Consider the following 20,268-nt stretch of genomic DNA (forward strand, 5'->3'; position numbering starts at 1 on the left):
CCTTCTCAAATGAAACAGCCACTCGCTGAGGTCACTGACAGAAACGTGTTGTATACTCCTCTGTTATCATTAGTGTTTGTTTCCAGTGTTTGCCTTTGCAAAATGTTTGTCTCATTCAAGGGTGTCTTCTTAAAATAGATACTAGAAAAATCAACTTTCAGTGGCAATACTATATACATAGTTTACAGTAGCTTTATAGCACAAGCTATTTAGCATGCCCTCATTATTAAAAGTGACCAATATTTCTGATATCAAAATATGTATTTGTCTATATATTACTGGGCACATATAACACTAGTGTTTATTACTGGTTGTGCTTTTCTCTAGAACTTTTTCATGACCTTACAAATAATGTTATTCTGATGAAGGATACATATAAAGTGTTCTTCTGAAATAAAAATCTTTCCTATTTTTTTCAAATAAGGCCAAATATTCACTTTACGTTACTCAACCAACTATACTATGATTCCCCTGAGCTGCATGGAATGGAAAGACATTTCTCTAAAGCACACAGGAGACAGCCAACTCTCTCTTTGTTTCCTGTGCCCTAATTATTCCATTATATTTTGACATCCTTTCTGCTGAAATGACACTGACTTAAAAAACCCCATATTTCATGCACACTTTGCTGAGAGTGCTGACTTAGAATATTAAATATTGAACCATTTTTTCATTATGGGGTAGTTTTTTAGTTCAGTTTTGGGTCAGTTTTGAGTCACTAGACTCTACCATTATGACACAACAGTGTGTAGAAGCTGCAACTTACAATAAGAAAATATCAACTTCTAAAATCTTTTGTAAGCACAAATGACTGTAAATGATAATTTTATTCTTGGGTTTTTATTTTTTTCAGCTGTCTTCTGTTCATTTTAAAATATTCAAAATATTGTCAGGCAATATGACTTCAGGAAAGTCTAGACATTGCATATGAGTTCATAAAGAGGATGTCTATGATTTCTGAAGCTTAATTACATTTCCGTTGTTGGAAAATAAACAAAGCCTAGGCAAAGGTATATTATGGTAATGAATTTAAAAGAGCCACTGACACCTTACAGACATATTAGGCAAGTTCATTTACTAAAATATTATAGCCTGACAACTGTCCAGGGCTTCATCAAAAAATATTGGAAAAGACAAAATAGCTCTAAGGACTGAAAATACAAGAGATTAGCTTCAATTTGGTTTGAAACTATATGGCTCAGCCACATTTCCATCTCCCTCTCCATCCTCTCTCCCACTCCCCCCAACTTCTCTTCTTCCCCTTGTCCCACTTGTAGGACTCCTGTTCCATCTGTGCACCAAGACCACAAATGTGAGGTTACATGAACCCATTCACTGCAACAGCACCCTCAGAGTCTGGGATAATTCCATCCCACCTCACACATTCTAACATGGATGCTGCACACATGCAGCCAGTGTCTGAGGCCATGTTTTGTCTTGTCCAAAGACATGGTCATTGACTGGTCAAGCCAAATCTTATACTCTAGACTATGAAACTTTAGCAGAGCCTTAGTTCTCTAGTTTTAACACCCAGTAAACAGTTCTTCCTCCTGTCTCTGCTATATCTGTGGAGAATGCTGTTTCAGCAGGAGATGCAGAGGGCAGTTGATTTCCTAGAGGTGTTGGTCTGAGCTAGGCTTCCCTCCCATTCCCTGCTACAGGACAGTAAGTTAAGTAAGGATTTTCCGTAGGACTGTGTTGTAGATTTGGAGCACAATATCTGGGTATCTGTGATGCACATGGTTTGAGGGACAGAATCCCTGCAAAGAGAGGCTTGGTGATGCAATGTAAGATGGAGTAAGTACGTTCTAGTTTTAGCCTCATTCTGCTTTTCCCTTTTGGGAAAGAATTACTCTGCAGCAGCTATCAGTATCAGGAATGTCACCACAGCCATGGCCTGGCTTCATTCTTCCTCCATTTTCATGTCTAATGTCATTTTGAAGCTCATGAAAATTGTTCCTGGGATACAAGAGAAGTGTACCTGTAAGTAAGTGTTCATTTACTGGTATGATTCACTGCTACCTACAGAAAACAAAAGATACTGTTTTAACTGTGACGTAAAGTTGACAGTGTATGGAAATTAACCCATGGTGTTTAAATGTCTATGAAGGACCATAGCTGGCTCTGAGCTCTCCATAAAGCCCACACTTCATCACTTCTCTTGTGATACTGACATACTTGGTCTCTGTAGACCTCTCCAATTTCTCTCTCTCTACAAGCCAGAAGGTAATTGTAATGTAGGTTGGAAGCATGACATTACTGTTTCTCATGCAAAGCAACTGCAAACTGCTCCCAGGAGGATGCCTATTTATTACTGGCTTTGCACCATGAAAGACTGACCTAATGGAGCAGTATGGAGCAGCTGATGTTGGTGTTTCTACTAGCATTGACAATTAGAGGTGTATTTATTGGCAAAATATTTGTGCCCAAAAGATTACCACAAACAGCTGCCCTGCCTTGATAATTCTGTGGTGTGGAGTTTTTATTTGGCTGCCCTTTCAAAGCCACATGCAAAGTTTGCATTTGCATCCATTAAGGGTGCAACTGAGTTGTATTTGAAAACAAAAACCAAACCAAACCAAAACAGTAAATGCCTCAACTGAAACTCTATTTGAATTATTATGTTTTAATGAATGTCTCCTAATGGTAACATATTAATTATATCTACAATATTATATGTACCAAACAGAAAACATGGTGTACCCCTTTTATATTATTTTACATCCTTCAGAAATGGCTAACAAATATGAGGGTCTAGAGGAAAAGATAATATCTGAGAGGATTAATAGCCTCTTCTTTTAACAGAGTCTAACATCTTTGGCATGTAAAAAAAAAAAAATGTTAGCCCATTTTCAATGAAGATTGTACAAAGAGCAAGATACATGTAACCAAAATTCAACATAGCTAGAAAATTCAATATAAAAGTCTACATTTAGACATCTATACTTGGTATTGAAAAATACAAAAGTAGATATCTGACTGAATTAACTGTCTGAACTCCATGTAGTTAGTTGAGAGAAAGTAGCAGAGTCTGGCTATTCAGTCTGGCTGTTTCTTCTGTAATTGTCTAAGGTAGAACAGACAAGTCATGTAGTAATACTGCCTAAATCTCTCCACTGAATGCAAAGGGAAGCCCAAGTGAGCAGCTTAGATGTAAATATCTACTGTGCAAATGTTTAAAGAGAGCTGAAATGATTCTCATACATTCAGAAACAGAAAAGCGTCGTTGCAATGCTCAGAGACAGGTGAAATCATTGGAGGACTAGAACACCTAGTTGGTATCATACACCTATTCCTCCTTCCTCCTCACATGCCAATTACATCTCTCTGTCAAATCATCCAGATGTCTGTCTCACAAAACTAAGAAGCAAAAAAAAGAGGAAATCAATGCACAACCTCCAAATTTTCTTATTGTTTAAAGACTCCAAATGTGAAGGGCCATATGCCCTCTGCAACAAACAACAGCTAATTAAAAATATAAAAGTACATAATGACTGCCTTACTTCTAACCTTTATCCCTACAGTGAATGTTAGATGAACAGTGAAAATCAAGCACCCGGGGTTAGGACATCTGAAGTCTATAAGCCAAGCAGAGCATTTGGCATATAGTTGTCACCTGTTAAGTCATGAGGAAAACACTGAGACAGGAAAAATCCTAATTATCACCTAGCCAACAGTGCACTCAAGGCAATCAGGGCTGACCTCTTTCCTAAGATTAAGCACTTGAATATCATCTTGAATATCTTCTGCTGAATTTTGATACCTAGGGGAATTTCAAATGCTATTAGGTAAATGGATAATTCCTTCTCCTTCAAGTATATTATAAAAGCAAGAGATGGCTTGCAACTGATTTTTGTGTTACCTACAGGAGTATCTGTCTCAGAAACACATATTAGTTCAGAAGTACACAGGTACACAGAGGACTGATTGCATTGAGCACCATGCAAGACTAATTGGGTGGACCCTCAGTGTTCTGGTCTCAAGCAGAATAGAAGCAGGATCTAAATGCTGAGTTGCTCAGGCCAGTCAAGATTTGGATGGAAGAGTTGCTTTCAAATTATACAAGCATATAATGTAACAAAGAAAATACTTATGGAGTTGAAATGATACCAGACTAAAGTCAGAAGAGCTTTTCAATTCATACATTTTGGAATTAAATTCCTGACTTCACCTAAATCTGACTTCAGCTTCCTATATGAAGCAATTCCATAAAGTGACTGAAATTTTACTAGGGAGAAATTCAGCCCTAAGTGACATGATTTTTGGCATGTAATTTGCACCTTTTCTAGAACCAAAATATTATTGCACTATTATTTTCAAGACCAATCTAAAGCTGTATATCATCACTCCATATAACAGTTTGTATTAATCTTTTGAGCAGAAGGTCAGTATTTAATAAACTTGATTCTTATCAACTTAATATTAAGCAACTGGATTATTTTTGTATTTTTATGGATAAATATATAACAGCTCATCTGAGAATATACTGTTTTAGAGACCAAAGTCTATTTAAATAGTAGTTTCTGTGTAAGAGTTAATCTCTGCAGATCTGCTTTTAAAATATTGATGGCAGAGATGTTAGTTTCCAAGTAAAACAATTTATATTCTTAAAGCAGGCTGCATCTTTTCAAATTCTGGTCGAAACGGGCAGCCAACTTGCACATATCATTAAACTTCAAATTCCCCTGTAAATGACAGCCAAAGCATCCAGAAAGTTCAATATATTTTCTCTGAGGCTAGTTGATGTAGGAAGATTTTCATGAGACATTTTCTTTTCTTCTATCAGTTCAATGATGTAAACAGTGACTGATTAAGCCTGCACTCCTTTCAGGTTTATATACTTGACTGAAAAAAAATCTCACAGCTGGAATTCTTCCTGAAACTAAAATAGATGACAAAGTAAAAGACCAAGCCTCTACAGACACTTAATGTAGACAGGCTTCAAGGGGTTTTCTATTCCAGAGATTACTTTACACCCCAGGACAAGACAAAACCAGCAGATTTCTGCAGCTGAAGATTGCAATCACAACAGAATAATGAAAATAACGAAAACATATTACTTGTTAAATCACTTACACTGGTTTTCCTTTGGATTCACAAGTCAAAATTATAGATTGTCCTTCTTCAGGCCATGAATTGGAAGAAATGATTTTAACTAAAGGTGTATCTAGGAAGAAAAAAAAATAGACATCTTGTTGATATACACAAAAAAGATTTATTATCTATGAGTGCATTCCTCTCTATTTGCAAAAGACTGTATCATAGATTTCATTTGCACTTAGAGATGCTTTTTTATGGAGCCTTGTGTGATTTCCATTGTCTTCAGGAAGGCAATAAAAATGACCGATGGAACTAAACAAGTAACTTTTTTATATCCCAAGAAAACACAGATATAAAACACATGTATATACAGAGGAAATAACTCTTCTTTCTGTATTCAATGCAAATACTACATATGACTCTTCCAAACTCTGACGTCTAACAACAAAATAAAAAATATTGAGGATGAATAACAAGTATTCTGTGCAATTGTTTCTTTGTCTATTTATAGGTTGATATGATGGAATGCTGCTATTAGAGGAATTAATGCAATAACATACATTTCAATAAGAACACTTTTATTGTTGCAGAAGCTTGAAACTCATAATAAGAAGTCTGCAATGGGCTTTCAGATAAAACATGTTGTTACAGGCATTTTACGGGATTTTATTTCTGAAATGCAATAATGCTGCCCCTAAAACAGAACATTATTTAAATCAAAGTTACAAAGAGAATGTTTTAAATATCTGCACAAAGCACTATATAAATGTCCCTAATCTGTCCTAAATTTTTTAGAAATATTTTTCCTACACATTGGAATTAACTTTATAGCTTTATTTGCAAAAACATACACAATATAGCTACTGTGAATTCATTCAGAATAAATAAAAAAAAAAAATTGCCAGCTGCCTTGCAAGGGTATATTCTCATAATCAAGATAGTTTATATGAGCTAGAGACACCTCTTATAAGGAAAAAAAAAAAAACACAAAACAAACAAACAAAAAAACCCAAAACCAACCAAACAAAAAAAAAACCCAAAACAAAACATAGAGAAAGAAACATTTTTGTATAAAGAAGTTTTTTGCTTAGGAAAAGAAATAGTTCATAGTTATAGTGAGAAAAAATTTCAGACTCAATAGGAAAGTATAAATTCTTGTTTCTTCACAGTTTCCTAATACAAAACACATATCTTCATCTATGGAACAAGAAATACTTTAACCTGCAAACCTAGGGTACCTAAGTTTTGCCTCACTCAATTTGCAATTCCTATTTTCATTAGCAATGAGGTAGCAGTGACACCACCGATATCCTATTATCAAGCAAATGTGAAAGAGCATGACAATATGCCCCTACAGAATCAAATGCAAAAAAAATGATATGCTGTAATGATATAATGTCTTATTGAGATGCTAATAGTCCCGTTGAACACTAAATGGCAATTAAAAATGTCAGAAGCATTTTCCTAACTTTGATTTTTATTTTTGGCATATCAAAATGTAACAGCATGGCACAAGACAAGAAAATTCCACTGAAAAGATCCTCAGCATCATTTAGCTTTCAGTACAACTGCACTAACCTTACACCAGTAGCAAATCTGTTCCACAAGTTCATATTTTGAAGGACCCTGCAAACCATTATGCAGGTGACTAATCCTTTGGAGGATGTGCTGGAATTCGCTTTGTTTTTAGCACATGCTTAAGGCACTGACCTCAAGTGCCTTAATAAATCAGGGCATCAAGTACTTCTGTGATTTCAGTGGTGCTATTGAAGATTAATAAATTACTCTCTTAACTATACATTGAACCAGAGGAACAAATTAGTATCAGTTAGGAACACATGAAGAGTTTAACCGAGGGAGGGAGACAACTAATGCAATGAGATCAAGAGGTTCCCAGAGAAATATGAAAAAGAGCTAAACTTTGATGGGTGTAATCTTGATAGCCACAGGTGAGGAAAGAAATTAAAGGTCCATCTAGCTAGCATTACTGGCTTAAATATTTAAGAAATGATCAGCATTATATGCATTACTGTAAATGACCCACATAAAATAGAAGAGGGGACTTCAGACAATTAAGCTTTCATTTGCATGGATCAGTGCAGTGCTGTTTCCCCCAGTGTGAAATTCCCATTCCTACTTTATTTAATGCCCCAGACAGCTCTCTGTTCTCCATGCACTTCCAAGCAGAGCTTATTTACACAGAATAAGAAAGGTTTTATGTTTGTATTTCACTGTCTAATGCATAATAAAGCAGTGTAGGAAATATGTGATTTTCCCTCGTAATTGACTTGTACAGTAGCTACTTGTTTCTTTAAAACAGGTAACACAGGGATTAATTCAGTATACAGTTTTTAGTAAAGCTTACAATCGACAATTTTTGTATTTAATTATCAGTCCTTTTTTTTTAAAAAAAAAATAGTTGATATTTTATTTTGGATGCTTCATTCTCAGTGTTGTTGCTTCTACTTTATTTTCATGCTGTGCTTGATTTCTGTCCAGAATTAAAGTGTGCACTTCTAAGGGGAAAACTATTAAGACAAACTTGTCCTTCACTTTCACATTGACATCAATATTTAGAACGAGAAGATTTTTTTAAAAATAATTCCATCAAAACTAACCTAAATATATTATTTTAACAAAGATAAATAAAATCCTGTTGACTGAGGTTTTTCCAGAACACAAAATGCTGTTACAAAATACTACCTCCTGCTAGGACTGTTCATTTTAGAAGAATTTGACAGGTATAAATGTACTTTATCAATACTGGGAGCTTTAACCCGTCACACTCAGAAGTATAAAGCATAACAACTGGAACATCACCTTATCTTCAGCAAACAACACCACCACTAGAAAATGAAGTCTAAAGAAAGAAAAACATATCAAGAATAGTAACACAGTTAGAGACATTGATTTATTTTCAGATATGCTCATCAGCTTGTTATAAGTAATGCAGATATGTCCAAAAAAATCTCCACTTTTACAACCAAAACAAATGAAAGGAGTACGATCAGGGGTTTGTGTGTCAGATGTTCTGTTGATTCTCCTTTAAAGTCAGTAGAAGTATGCCAATTTACATCAGTTAAACTTAACAGAACTTAAATTATTTGCATCTTTTTTAGGATTTGGCCCCATACTTTCATGGTAATAAAATATTGTAGATCAGTATTTCAAGCAAAACTCTTATGAATAAGGGACTGGTGACTATAATTTCTTTACAATATCTACAAATAAGCCCTTATCCTGAGCTCTAATGACATTATGAAGGAGATAAATATTCCAAAAAGAATGAGCATTGGGAAAATTGAATTTAAAAACAAAACAAACAAAACCAATCAAACAAAACCCAACAAATCAACAAAAACCAAAACCACAGTGGCTTATGTAAGCATAGGTTGTAGAGCAAGCCTACACAGTAACACAGGAAAACACAATGGTTTCAATACCCAGTGACTTATGTATTCCCATACATTTCCAAGAGCATGAAAAATGTTTGGCCCTACACTCTTCAGCTGGAGTAGTGAGGTATTTATGAGCTGCAACTGACTGGAGGTAGCAGCAATGTGAACTGAGATTCAAACATGTCTTTAGGCATATAGCAAGACACCTTTACCAGCCATGTGCCAGGAATCTGTCTTTTTGCTGGAAATAACAACTTTGCAGTGGTTACAGAAAAAACCTATGCCATGATTTGCTTTGGTTGTTTTTTTTCATATATCCTTTCCAGTTTCAGTAAATCAAAGGCAAAAGTTCCACTGAGTGATTCTGTTTCATCCAGCTTTCTAGGATTTGGGTACATCTCATTGCACAAGACCAGGGAAGCCATTTCAAAGCTTTGGGATGATTTATCTATTTTTGATCAGGCAATATCATCTTTATTCAGCAACACACAAAATCAGTGAATGCGTGTGGAAAATTGATTTTAGTTGACACTGGTAATGAATGTTATCTGATATAAGAAGTAATTAAACACTTCAGCACACGATTTTTGTTGTACTCTTAGCAATAACTAATGGCAACATTAATACCTTGTGGAACTGCTTTACTGATTGATTTAATCTCTTTGAAACTATTTCAAAATAAACATGGTTCTTATCACTCACCAGACTGTCGCTGTTAATCAGATCCTCAATGCTAAAAGGTTTGGGGTATTTTTTTGGCCTTTTTTTTTTTTTTTTTCAAAATTAACTTACTATTTTTACATTGCATGAAGTAAGAAGGATTTCATTATGTATTTATATCATCTCCCAGCCCTTATAAGGTTACATGCAGCATTACATTTCTTCATATAAATTTCTTCACATAATTTTCCTCATATAAAGGAATCATATGGAAGCTGCTGCAAGATTACCATATGATAAGTTATGTTAAACTGTATATGTAAACCCTTGACAACCACAGTGTAAAAGCAGAAACTGAATTAATAGAAGTAACAAATTAGCTTAAGATCATAAAGCAGGTCACTAATAGAATAAGAAAATTAATCACTGTTAGCTTCTTCTCAGTGGCACGATCTTAAAAAAGTAACTTGGCCTCTTTTTCCTATGTAACTTCAGAAGTCCTTCACCCCTTAACTCCTTAGCTTGTTGGATTACTGGAGCTTCTGTGGATACCTTTCCATGGAAGTCCAAGCTGCTGGTTGAGTAATTAAATCCAAGTACGACCCCTATGTATCCTATAACATTAATCAGCAAAAGGTGTGTGGGAATAACCACAACTATGGGGAAAAAAAAAAAAAAAGTGAGATAAAAGGATAAAATTATGATGATGTTAAAACAGCACCATGTTATTTTGTCAAATAATCTCTCTTTAAAGTAATCATCTTCAGTTACTGTAACTACAATCCTAGAAACAGAAGAAAAGATCACCTCTTTTCATGGGCAGATAGTTGGGTGAGTGGAGTACGTACATTAAGTCGAGACTTTTAAAAAATTACTACTGGCAGTAATATACTACTCAAGAGTAGAAAGATTAGTGATTTCAAACAGTGGTGGAAATGCACCTATTCAAAGATGCATGCATCAGTCTTTACCGCAGATAACTGATATATAAATATACATATATATTTAGCTGTAAAATAAACACTAGTTACCACTAGATTTCTCTGCACAATTTGTTTAAAGTAAATCTCTATGTTGCTCACATCTTAGCCTTCATTGGGCTTCCAGTGAAAGGAGAATTAACAGAAAAAGTCTTATTGGTTCTCCCCTGCAGAATCTTTGAAAGGAATATTACATCACATGTAGAGATCCAGGTCAGGGCTCATAATTTTCAAGTTCTCTGCTGAATTATAGATATTTTTTTAAAAAATAACTGCATAAACTTACTATGAAATTTAAACTCAGCACCCCAAATATCTTTCAATCTGGCTAAAGTTTCAGGAAGCAGAATGGAACAAGAACACCCCCTTCCTTTCACTTACAGAAATAAGGTTATTAATCCCTGAAAAACAGACCTGTAATACAGCATTCTACATTGTAGAGGCCGACTAAACCCCCAAGTCTTAGGACAACATTTCTATGCTTCCTTACTTACAGGTAATTCGATTTTTATGAGAAGTAGTAATCAGCCCACCAAGACTAGTTCTTTAGACAAGTTATTAGAGCCCATAAAGTGATTTATGAGTAAAAAAGGTTCCTTTACTGAGTATTGAAGTATTCACGCTAAGTAGATCAGATCCAGCAAAATACTTATTTGACAGTAATTCAGTGATTAGAACATTCAGACCCTTGGAATCTGGGGATTAAGGGTTTGGTCTAATTCAAGAGTGTAAGGATTTATGTGCTGAACTACCATACAATAGCAGAAGTCTACCAGGTATTTTAAGATCTCCTACTCAGGTTTGAAATAAAATTTCACTTTAAATCTGAAAGAGTTTTTTTTCCTACCTATGTCCTAGTTTGGATAAATCAGGATTTTCTGACTACTAAAACCAACAGGTATTAGTATACAAAATCTTTAACCCATTCCACATTATGAATTAGAATTCCACAAGTAACTCAGTACTGTGCAAATTGTCCCTATTTGTATTCAGTGACAACATAACATGGAATATACTGTCCATCTTACCTACATTTAAAAAACGTTTCTAAAGCCAGATTAGGATATTTAGAAAAACAAAAACAAAAACAAACAAACAAAAAAAAAACCCATAAAACTTTAATATTCCCTACACATTTCCTAGGATGTTTAATTGAAAGTTCTGTCAATACTTAGCATTGAGTGTCTTTGATACATCTATTCTTGGGCTTTACACATAAAAAATTACTGAAATGTTTTCAACGGCCTTTGAGCTGGTGCAAAATGTTTGGATGTTCTCTTTGTACCTGGGTACCATGTTTTTGTCATAAGCAAAGCAGTCCATTAATACATATAAAACAAGTTATTTGCCGTTTAAGTAACGATTAGTCTCGACTTACAGTTTTACGAAGGTTAGTTCACATCATTCTAAGGAAATGGGTGACAGTGGCAAGAAGAAATCACATTTCTGTTGGTTTCCACTGTTGTCACATCATCATAGAATGTATGTTTTCTAGTCTGTAGGATATTAAAAGATCTGGCACAGAAAAATTGTCACATTTGGTGACAATAAGCTTCAATATATAGAAGGCGTATAGTGAAAGATTAAACTCTTTATTTCCTTAGTTTACGAATCTTTGGAATTCAAAAAGAAAAATCCATCGGTGAGGTTCTTTCCTCTATGTATGGTACACATCAGTGTGATATATACTATCTAAACCTCTTTTTCTTAAAATATGAGGGATTCTGCGTTTTTTTATTTTTCACAATGTCCTGCTTAGCCTTCCAACTTTGAACTAGAACCAAAAGAGCTATACCTAGTACAAATAGTAGAAAAGCAGGCACAGCTGCTCAAATGTTTGCCTGTTTTGAATAAAAATGTACACCTCTTTACAATATGACAGTAAATACTATTAAGCCTCCAAAACAACACCTCCTCATCTGATAAGTTTCCATCCAACCAAACTGTCAGGTGCCTATTTCAAAATCAGGGCAAATACAATCCTGTCTCTCATCATGTTCTAAATAATGGAAAAGAGCTCATTAACATCGTTTGACTCTAGGCCTCCTCTGGAATACTTTGATTCTGATGCATGTTTTCTTTGAAGGTGATTCTCTCTCTCTAGTTCATGTTATGAACATCTCCCCACCTGCAGTAAGAAGCTGAGTTTGTTGTAATGAAGTCTGTGATCCTTGTTGGACCTACTGTTTGAGTGCAAATTATGCTAACACTAATAGGAAAGACACCAGTAAAGGCAGGGGTGAATACAACATTTGCTGGGTTTGCCAAAGGAAACAAGTGTTCATAATACATCAGGGTATGCTACAAGTGTTATTCAAATCCCTCCTTCTAAAAACATTGGTACGGCCTTCCTATTTAATCTTTTAGGATGATGACTAGATGTTTTTAATTACCTTTTGTGACTACAAATTTTCTTCTATGCACAATGATTTAAAAAACCTTAAAAGTACTACTAGTAAGAAAAGACTTTGTTTAACAATGCAATTCTGCATTGGATCTCATAATATGAAATACATCATTGAATCCAATAAGGAAGAGAGCTATTCTTGTGTGTCAGGGTGACGTTTCCCACTGTGATCAGGGAGCTTCCCATGACTGCCAGGTTTTACCTTCACAGACCCTAAGCAAGAAAAGGAATGTGTCTTATTAACTACTTATCAGTTTGGAAAACACTCACTTGAGCCCCAGGCAGCCCACAGGACAAAATACATAGACCCTGCCTAAGGTACAACATCTACGTCATGGCTGCCAGATGATTTGGCAGAAGCACTGGAATGAGGTCTCTCTCCTTCTCTAGAGGACATTTTGTTGGGATTTCTTGGAATAACAGAAGGATTGTCATCTTCTCAGCAAGCAGGTTGTGCCTTGTTGCAATATATAAAATCCTGCTTTGGTTGGTTGATGAGGCTTACTGCACTCTTCTATTGCCATAACTTGCTGCATCATTTCTACAAGATTCTCAAGAGCAAGGGATCACAATGTTAATATCTCCCCCAGATAAACAGGTAGATATCTGTCACTGAGGGTTATCATTTCAGGCTGTCTGCATAGCCAGAAATTGCCACTGCCCAGGAAAACTTGCAGATTTCCTTTGTTCCCCCAAAGTTATAGAAATGTATTAGCCCCGTGGTTCCTGGTGTTGCCCGCTGACTGTTCCCAAATTACTCTAAGTTCTCACACAATCACGTGCCTGTGTGCATCAGTATCTCCTGCCTGGATCTACAATACTCAAGTCTACTTTGCCACTTAGAATTAATTTATTTATCTTGATGTTTAATTTTTTGCACACTAACTACCCTCTGCGCTTTGTACCAGAGTTCAAATTAGTCTGATTTATTTATTACAACACACTTTTGCTCTTACAGGTTTAGCTAAATTATGGGCTACCAACAGCACGTCTACTTCATAGTTATATTTTATGACCACAAACCTTCTGAATATTGAAAAGCTTCCATAAATTTCTCTGATATTTTATTGTGGAAGCTAACAGCAACATTTCTGGTGCTATCATTTTAAAAAATGTTATAAAAATCTAACAATCTGATAATAAAATATTATTGCTACCTGGTAATAAATGACTGCCAGATGATAAAATTTTTAAATTATTTCCTGAGAGACTAATTCATTCATTTTCTACCTGGTTTTGTCTGATTTTTCAAAAAGCATGTTTGTGAAATCTATTTATGTCACAGCCTTCTACATTTTTCATCATGCTTTTTCTCTTATTTCCTTGGAACCTTTCCATCACTTCTAGATGCACAGATAAAATAAGCAGATACCTCTGAAAATGATGATGTATCTACTTTCCAGATTAATTAGCACTGGAGTAAGCACAGGATGGTTTAAGTTGTTTGGTTTTTTTTTTTTTTTTCCAGAAGTCTTGAGGAAATAATAAGTTTCATATATGGAAAGCAATTACAAAACTCCTCAAAATTTCTATATTTCTACAGAATTTTATACCTATTTCTTTAAAAAAGTATGGTAATTAAGCTTAGAAAAAAAGTCCTTTAAAGTAAATTCCAAGGACAAACCACTCTAGTATGTACAAAAATAAACAACAAATTGGATATCCCAAACAAGATCTGAAAAAAGAGAGAGGAGTACTCTAATCAGCTCTGTGAAATTGCTCACCATTTTTAATAGCTTTTATGCTTACCAGTTGCACACATTCTACAGCTGTGAATCAGCATTCCCCCAAATTGGGCTTCTTTTGTAAATGACAAGTAGCATGGCTTCTGCCTGTACCCTGTTGCTTTGAATAAGCAATTGCAAAGTAAGTATGTATTGGTAAACTTCATCAAATAAGCCTGAGAAATACAGTCAGTTTGATGATCTGCTTCAGAATATAACTAATGACTCACTTTTCAAACACATGAGACAAAAACCTCAGTATTATGTATCTGACAAATTATTTTATTATTAGTATTTGTGGGTGAGACAATCTAGATCAAATGATTGTGTCATGGCAATGGTATTTAATTTCAAGAAATATGTTCAACAATACTGTAAAAATAAGCTTTATAATATTTTTCAATATTTAGCTTTGATACAAGTAAATACTTGGTACCATATCTACATGGGTATTCCTATCTTCTTTTTACATTCATTTAAAAGGTACTTTATAATCAAGCAGGACAAAAACCAGCATATGGTCCCTTTGTCTTCTGAGATTCTTTGATGACTATTATGTCATCCTCTATCTCATCTCTTTTAATTTAGTTTTAAATTATGTTTGTTGAAGAACAAAGTAATAACAGTTTGTACCAGAACAGCATAAAAAACACTCTTGGAAGCAAAACAACAAGCCAAATGCCAATGTGGGGAAAAAGAAAGCTTGATCAATGAAATACTCCCTCCTGATGCTCATAATTCATGAGTGCCTGAATTCAAGCACCAACCTTGCAGGAAACCCTTTAAGTTACTAATGCTGTGAACACTGATTATCTGGTATTTTGTTAAAAAATATTCATAGTACCTGTTTCACCATCTCACCTGTCAGTCATACCAGACTCCTTCACCACAATTGCTGAAAAGGAAAAAAATAATTAAAATGTGATAGTACGTAATGTGTGGCTTGAGGTTTTGGGAAGGTGAAAGAGAAGATGGAGGTATGCTACCGAAGCTCCACAGTTCTTCTCTACTCCACTTAAAATGTGTTAAAACCTTACACTTCCTTTGCCATGTAATCATTCTTACCTACTTTGTGCTTGGTCTTAAGACTGTGAGACATAAATGTGAGCATAGCTTTAGATATATTGGTAGACTCAGCTGAATTAACTGGTAGACAGAGTGACACTGTCACCACAGTTTGAGATGTGTGCCACTTCATGAAGATGTAATAGAAAGCTCCAGTAGCACTGCTTGTGTAAATAAAGCTATTCTCCTTCACATGCTTTTGCAGAATGGGTCACTGGTGTCTTAGTTAACCATTAGGTCCCATATATACATGAATGATATGGTAGAAATAATATTTTCTTTGGCAACTCAATTCTGTTTTCTATGGTGGAAGCAAGTGATGAAGCTTTGTTATACAGCCTTCCTCTTGTTTAATTATTTCTGCCCTGATACTTTTTCAGACAAAACAATCTCAATTTTGCCAGTCTCTGTAGATACGTAAACGTCTCTGTTCCATTTAACATCTCCATTGCTGTACACTGTGCTCTTTCCAGCTTATTTTTATTTTATCTAATTTTTGCCATGCCACCTGAGAGGAGTATTGAAAAAAAAGCAAGAGAAAAAAACACCTTTCTGCCTAGATCACATATTATCAAGAAATACCTAACTCTAAGTCAACATGTGACCTTGCAATGTAACTTCACCTTATGCATCCTCAGTTCTTTTGCTTAAGGCCTTCAGTTTTCTGTTATGTCTGACTCAAATTATCTCAAAATCCACCTGGACACCTTCCTGTGTAGCCTCATCTAAGTGTTCCTGCTCCAGCAGGGGGATTGGGCTAGATGATCTTTTGAGGTCCCTTCCAATCCCTAACATTCTGCGCTTCTGTGAATATGGCTTCAGAATTGCAAACTGCAGAAGGAGTAAATAAGAATTCTATAAGCTCAGCAGACCAAAATACCCCTTCAATACTTTATCTGACATTCTTATCACATATTGGGCACTATAAAAGTTTAATCTATTTAAAAATATCTAAGCAATAGTACAGGGACATGAAATTTTTACTTGTTTCTTATAGATATATACTACACCCTCATCAAGGGTAAACCTCTATTCCTTGGGAGGTCTTACTAACAGTTTCTGTATATGTTTTCCTCCAAAATATCTCACCTGTTTTCCAGTCTTTAGTTTTAGAAATAAACATCCCCCAAAACTGTTCTATAGGAAAGCTCTATCCTTCTGTCATTAGGTTCACTGGCTGAAGGTGACCAGAGTTGTAACTTGAGGTGTGAGCTATACATATTCTGTAATTTTCAGTCTTCTTCCAAGATAATTCAATTTGAAATAACACCAAATCTACACTAGGAAAAAAAGAAAAAGACATTTGAAGCATATTTTTGAAGGCAGCATGGAGCTTAATGGATCTTAGTCACATACTTGAAAAATTTTTGCTCCAATTGGGACCTGATGTCAAACTTTTCAGATACTGGACTGTCATTCAGCCACACAGTCTTTATTGTCCTGTTAGTGCTACCTAATCTTAAGTAGTTCTAACAAACATATTTTAAAACTTTCTTTCTAGTTCTTCTGTATATCAACCTTCCAGTACATATCTCTAAAAATGTTAATCTAATCTATTCACATTATATCCATGTATCACAAACTCACAGAATGGTTGGGGTTGGAAGGGACCTCTGGAGATCATCTACTCCATCCCACCTGCTAAAGCAGGTTCACTAGAGCAGATCTCATGGGAATGTGTCCAGGCGGGTTTTGAATGTCTCCAGAGAAGGAGACTCTACAACCTCCCTGGGCAGCCTGTTCCAGTGCTCTGGCACCCTCAAAGCAAAGCAGTTTTTCCTCATATTCAGATGGAACCTCTTACATTTCAGTCTGTGCCCATTGCCCCTCCCCCTATTGTTGCTGTTGGGCACCACTGAAAGTAGTCTGGTTCCATCTTCTTGACACCCACCCTTGAGATATTTATAAGCATTTGATAAGATCCCCTCTCAGCCTTCTCTTCTCCAGACTGAACATACCCAGCCTTCTCAGTCTCTCCTCATAAAAAAGATGTTCCAGACCCTTCCTGGCCAGAAGGGCACATTGCTGACTCATGGTCAACCTGTTGACCACCAGAACTTCCAAGTCCTTCTCTGCAGTGCTGCTTTTCAGCAGGTCTGCCCTTAATCTGTACTGGTTCCTGGAGTTGTACCTCACCAGGTGCAGGACCCTACATTTGCCCTTGTTGAATTTCATCAGGTTCTTCTCTGCCCAGTCCTCCAGTCTGTCCAGGTCTCACTGAATGGCAGCACAGCCTTCTGGTGTGTCAACCCTTCCTCCCAGTTTGGTATCATTAGCAAACATTCTGAGGGTGCACTCAGTATCTTCTTCTAGGTCACTGATGAACAGGTTGAACAGAACTGCACCCAGTGCTGACTCCTGGGGGACACCATTAACTACAAGCCTCCACCTAGACTCTGTATCATTGATCATAACCCTCTGAGCTCTGCCATCCAGCTATTCTCAATCCATCTTACTGTTCACTCATCCAACCCACACTTCCTGAGCTTATCTATGAGGATTTTGTGGGACACAGTGTCAAAAGCCTTGCTGAAGTCAAGGTAAACAACATACACTGCTCCCCCCATGTCTACCCAGCCAGTCATGCCATCATAGAAGGCTATCATGTTGGTGAAACATGATTTCTCCTGTGAATCCATGCTGACTACTCCTAATAACCTTCTTTTGCTCCACATGCTTGGAGATGACATCCAGAATGAGTTGTTCCATCAGCTTTCTGGGGATGGAGGCGAGGCTGACTGGTCTGTAGTTTCCTATGTCATCCTTCTTGCCTTTTCTGAAGACTGGAGTGACACTGGCTTTCTTCCAGTCCTCAGACACCTCTCCTGTTCTCCATGACCCTTCAAAGATGATGGAGAGCAGCATAGCAATAACATCTGCCAGCTCTCTCCACACTCCTGGGTGCATCCCACCAGGGCCAATGGGTTTGTGGATGTCCAGTTTGCCTAAACGACCTCTAATCTGATCCTTCTCAAAGGGGAAGTCTTTCTTTTCTCCAGACTTTCTCTCTTAGCTTCAGAGTTTGGGATTCCTAAGGACTGGTCTTAGTGGTAAAGACAGAAGGAAAGAAGGCATTTAGTAACTCTGCATTCTCTGTCTCCTCCATCACCAGGGCAACCACCTCATTCAGCAGTGGACCTACATTTTCCCTCATCTTCCTTTTGCTGCTGATGTGCTTGAAGAAGCCCTTCTGGTTGCCCTTGACATCCCTGGCCAGATTTAACTCCAAGTGGAGCTTGGCCTTCCTCACTGCATCCCTTCATACTCTAACAGCCTCCTTGTATTCCTCCCAAGTGGTTAGTTACACAAACATCCTTCTTCCACCTGAGTTTTGATAGGAGATACTTACTTATTCATGCAGGCCTCCAAGTCTCTTTACTTGATTTCTTGCTCATATGGATGCAACGGTCTTGAGCTTAGATTAAGTGATTTTTGAATATTAGCCAGCTCTCTTGGACCCCCCGCCTACCTTCTAGAGCCCTAATCCACAGGATTCTTTCAAATAGGACCTTGAAGAGGCCAAATTTCACCCTGCTGAAGCCAATGGTTGTAATCCTACTTATTTTCCTGCTTCCTCCACACAGGATCCTAAACTCCATCATCACATTGTCACTGCAGCCAAAGCTGTCCCCAACCTTCACATTTTCATCCAGTTCTTCTTGGTTTGTTAGGACAAGGTCCAGCAGCACACCTCTCCTTTTTGGTTCCTCCACCACCTGTGTCAAGAAGTTGTCATCAATGATGTGTAAGAACCTCCTAGATGGTGCATGCTTAGGTGTGTTGCCTACTCAGCAGACGTCAGGGTGATTGAAGTCCCCCATGAGGACAAGGGCCTGTGATTGTGAGGGTACTTCCAGCTGTTTGTAGAAAGCCTCATCGATTTCTTCTTCCTGGTCAGGTGGCCTGTAACAAACAGCTACAACAGTGTCCCCCTTATCCCTTAATTTTTGCCCATAAGGACTCAACTTCATCTCTCTCCTAAGCAGATCTTGATACATTCAAGTTGCTCTTTCACATAAAGTGCAACTCCTCCACCTCACCTTGCTGGTTTGTCTTTCCTAAAAAGTGCATAGCCTTCCACAACAACTTTCCAGTCATTTGAGCTGTCTCACCATGTCTCTGTCACAGCAATGAGATCATGGCCCAGCGACTACACACAGATCTCTCATTCTTCCTGCTTATTCCCCCTGCTATGTGCATTGGTGTACAGATACTTCAGAGGAGTAATTGAGACTGCAGGTTTCCCATGAGGGGTGCAGAAGGATCCACCACAGCTGTACATACCCTTGAAGTAGTTGGCCTTCCGTTTCTCACCTTGGGTGGCAGCTAAGGAATATTTGTCACTGCTATGGTTGGTCTGGCTTATTCCCCAGTTGGATTTGATGTTGTGAGCATTGCCAATTTGGACCCTTCCCCAGGCTCTTCAGTTTAAAGCCCACCTTATCAAGCTAGCCAGTCTACTGCCAAAGATTCCCTTGCCTTTTCTAGACAGGTAGATTCTATCCCTCCCTAACAGGTTATATTCATAAAAGAATGTCCCATTGTCATAAAAGCCAAAACCCTCACAATGGCACCAGCCTTGAAGCCAGGAGTTGATGTGCATTGTCCATGTATTTCTGGCAGCCCACTTTCCTCCAACTGGTAGAATGGAGGAAAAGATGACTTGGGCACCAACATTTTTCACTTTCACCCCTAGGTTCCATCTTTCAGTGGCATTTGTGCCCATGTGAAAGAGCAGCAGTGGATAGTAGTCTCTGCTCTTGACAACTTGTGGAACCCTCTCTGTAACATCTCAGATCATAGCTCCCAGAAGGGAGCATACCTCGTGGCTCCCTGTCAAGACAGCAGGTGGGCGCTTCAGTGCCATTTAACAGAGAGTCACCCACTACAAGCACCCTTTGTTTCTTTTTACAGTATCCACTGTGTGCTGCTGATACAGTTTCTCCTTGCAGACCCTGCTTATTGGTGTCTATAGCTGTTAAAGCTTCATATCT

General features: G+C 37.1%; 1 protein-coding gene across 2 annotated transcripts in view; it reads right to left on the bottom strand.

Annotated features, from left to right (window-relative positions):
* The window catches only part of CADM2 (cell adhesion molecule 2), a gene marked incomplete at its 5' end in the record, with an annotated part of 673,112 nt that overhangs the window by 89,707 nt on the left and 563,137 nt on the right, over positions 1-20,268 (bottom strand). For both annotated transcript variants that reach the window (XM_080344633.1, XM_080344634.1), the window contains one exon: positions 5,077-5,167. In XM_080344633.1, the coding sequence (XP_080200759.1) occupies positions 5,077-5,167 (91 nt within the window). The remainder of the gene's footprint in view (positions 1-5,076; positions 5,168-20,268) is intronic.

Source organism: Nesoenas mayeri (genome assembly GCF_963082525.1).
Source record: "Nesoenas mayeri genome assembly, chromosome: 1".
NCBI classification, from domain to species: Eukaryota; Metazoa; Chordata; class Aves; order Columbiformes; family Columbidae; genus Nesoenas; species Nesoenas mayeri.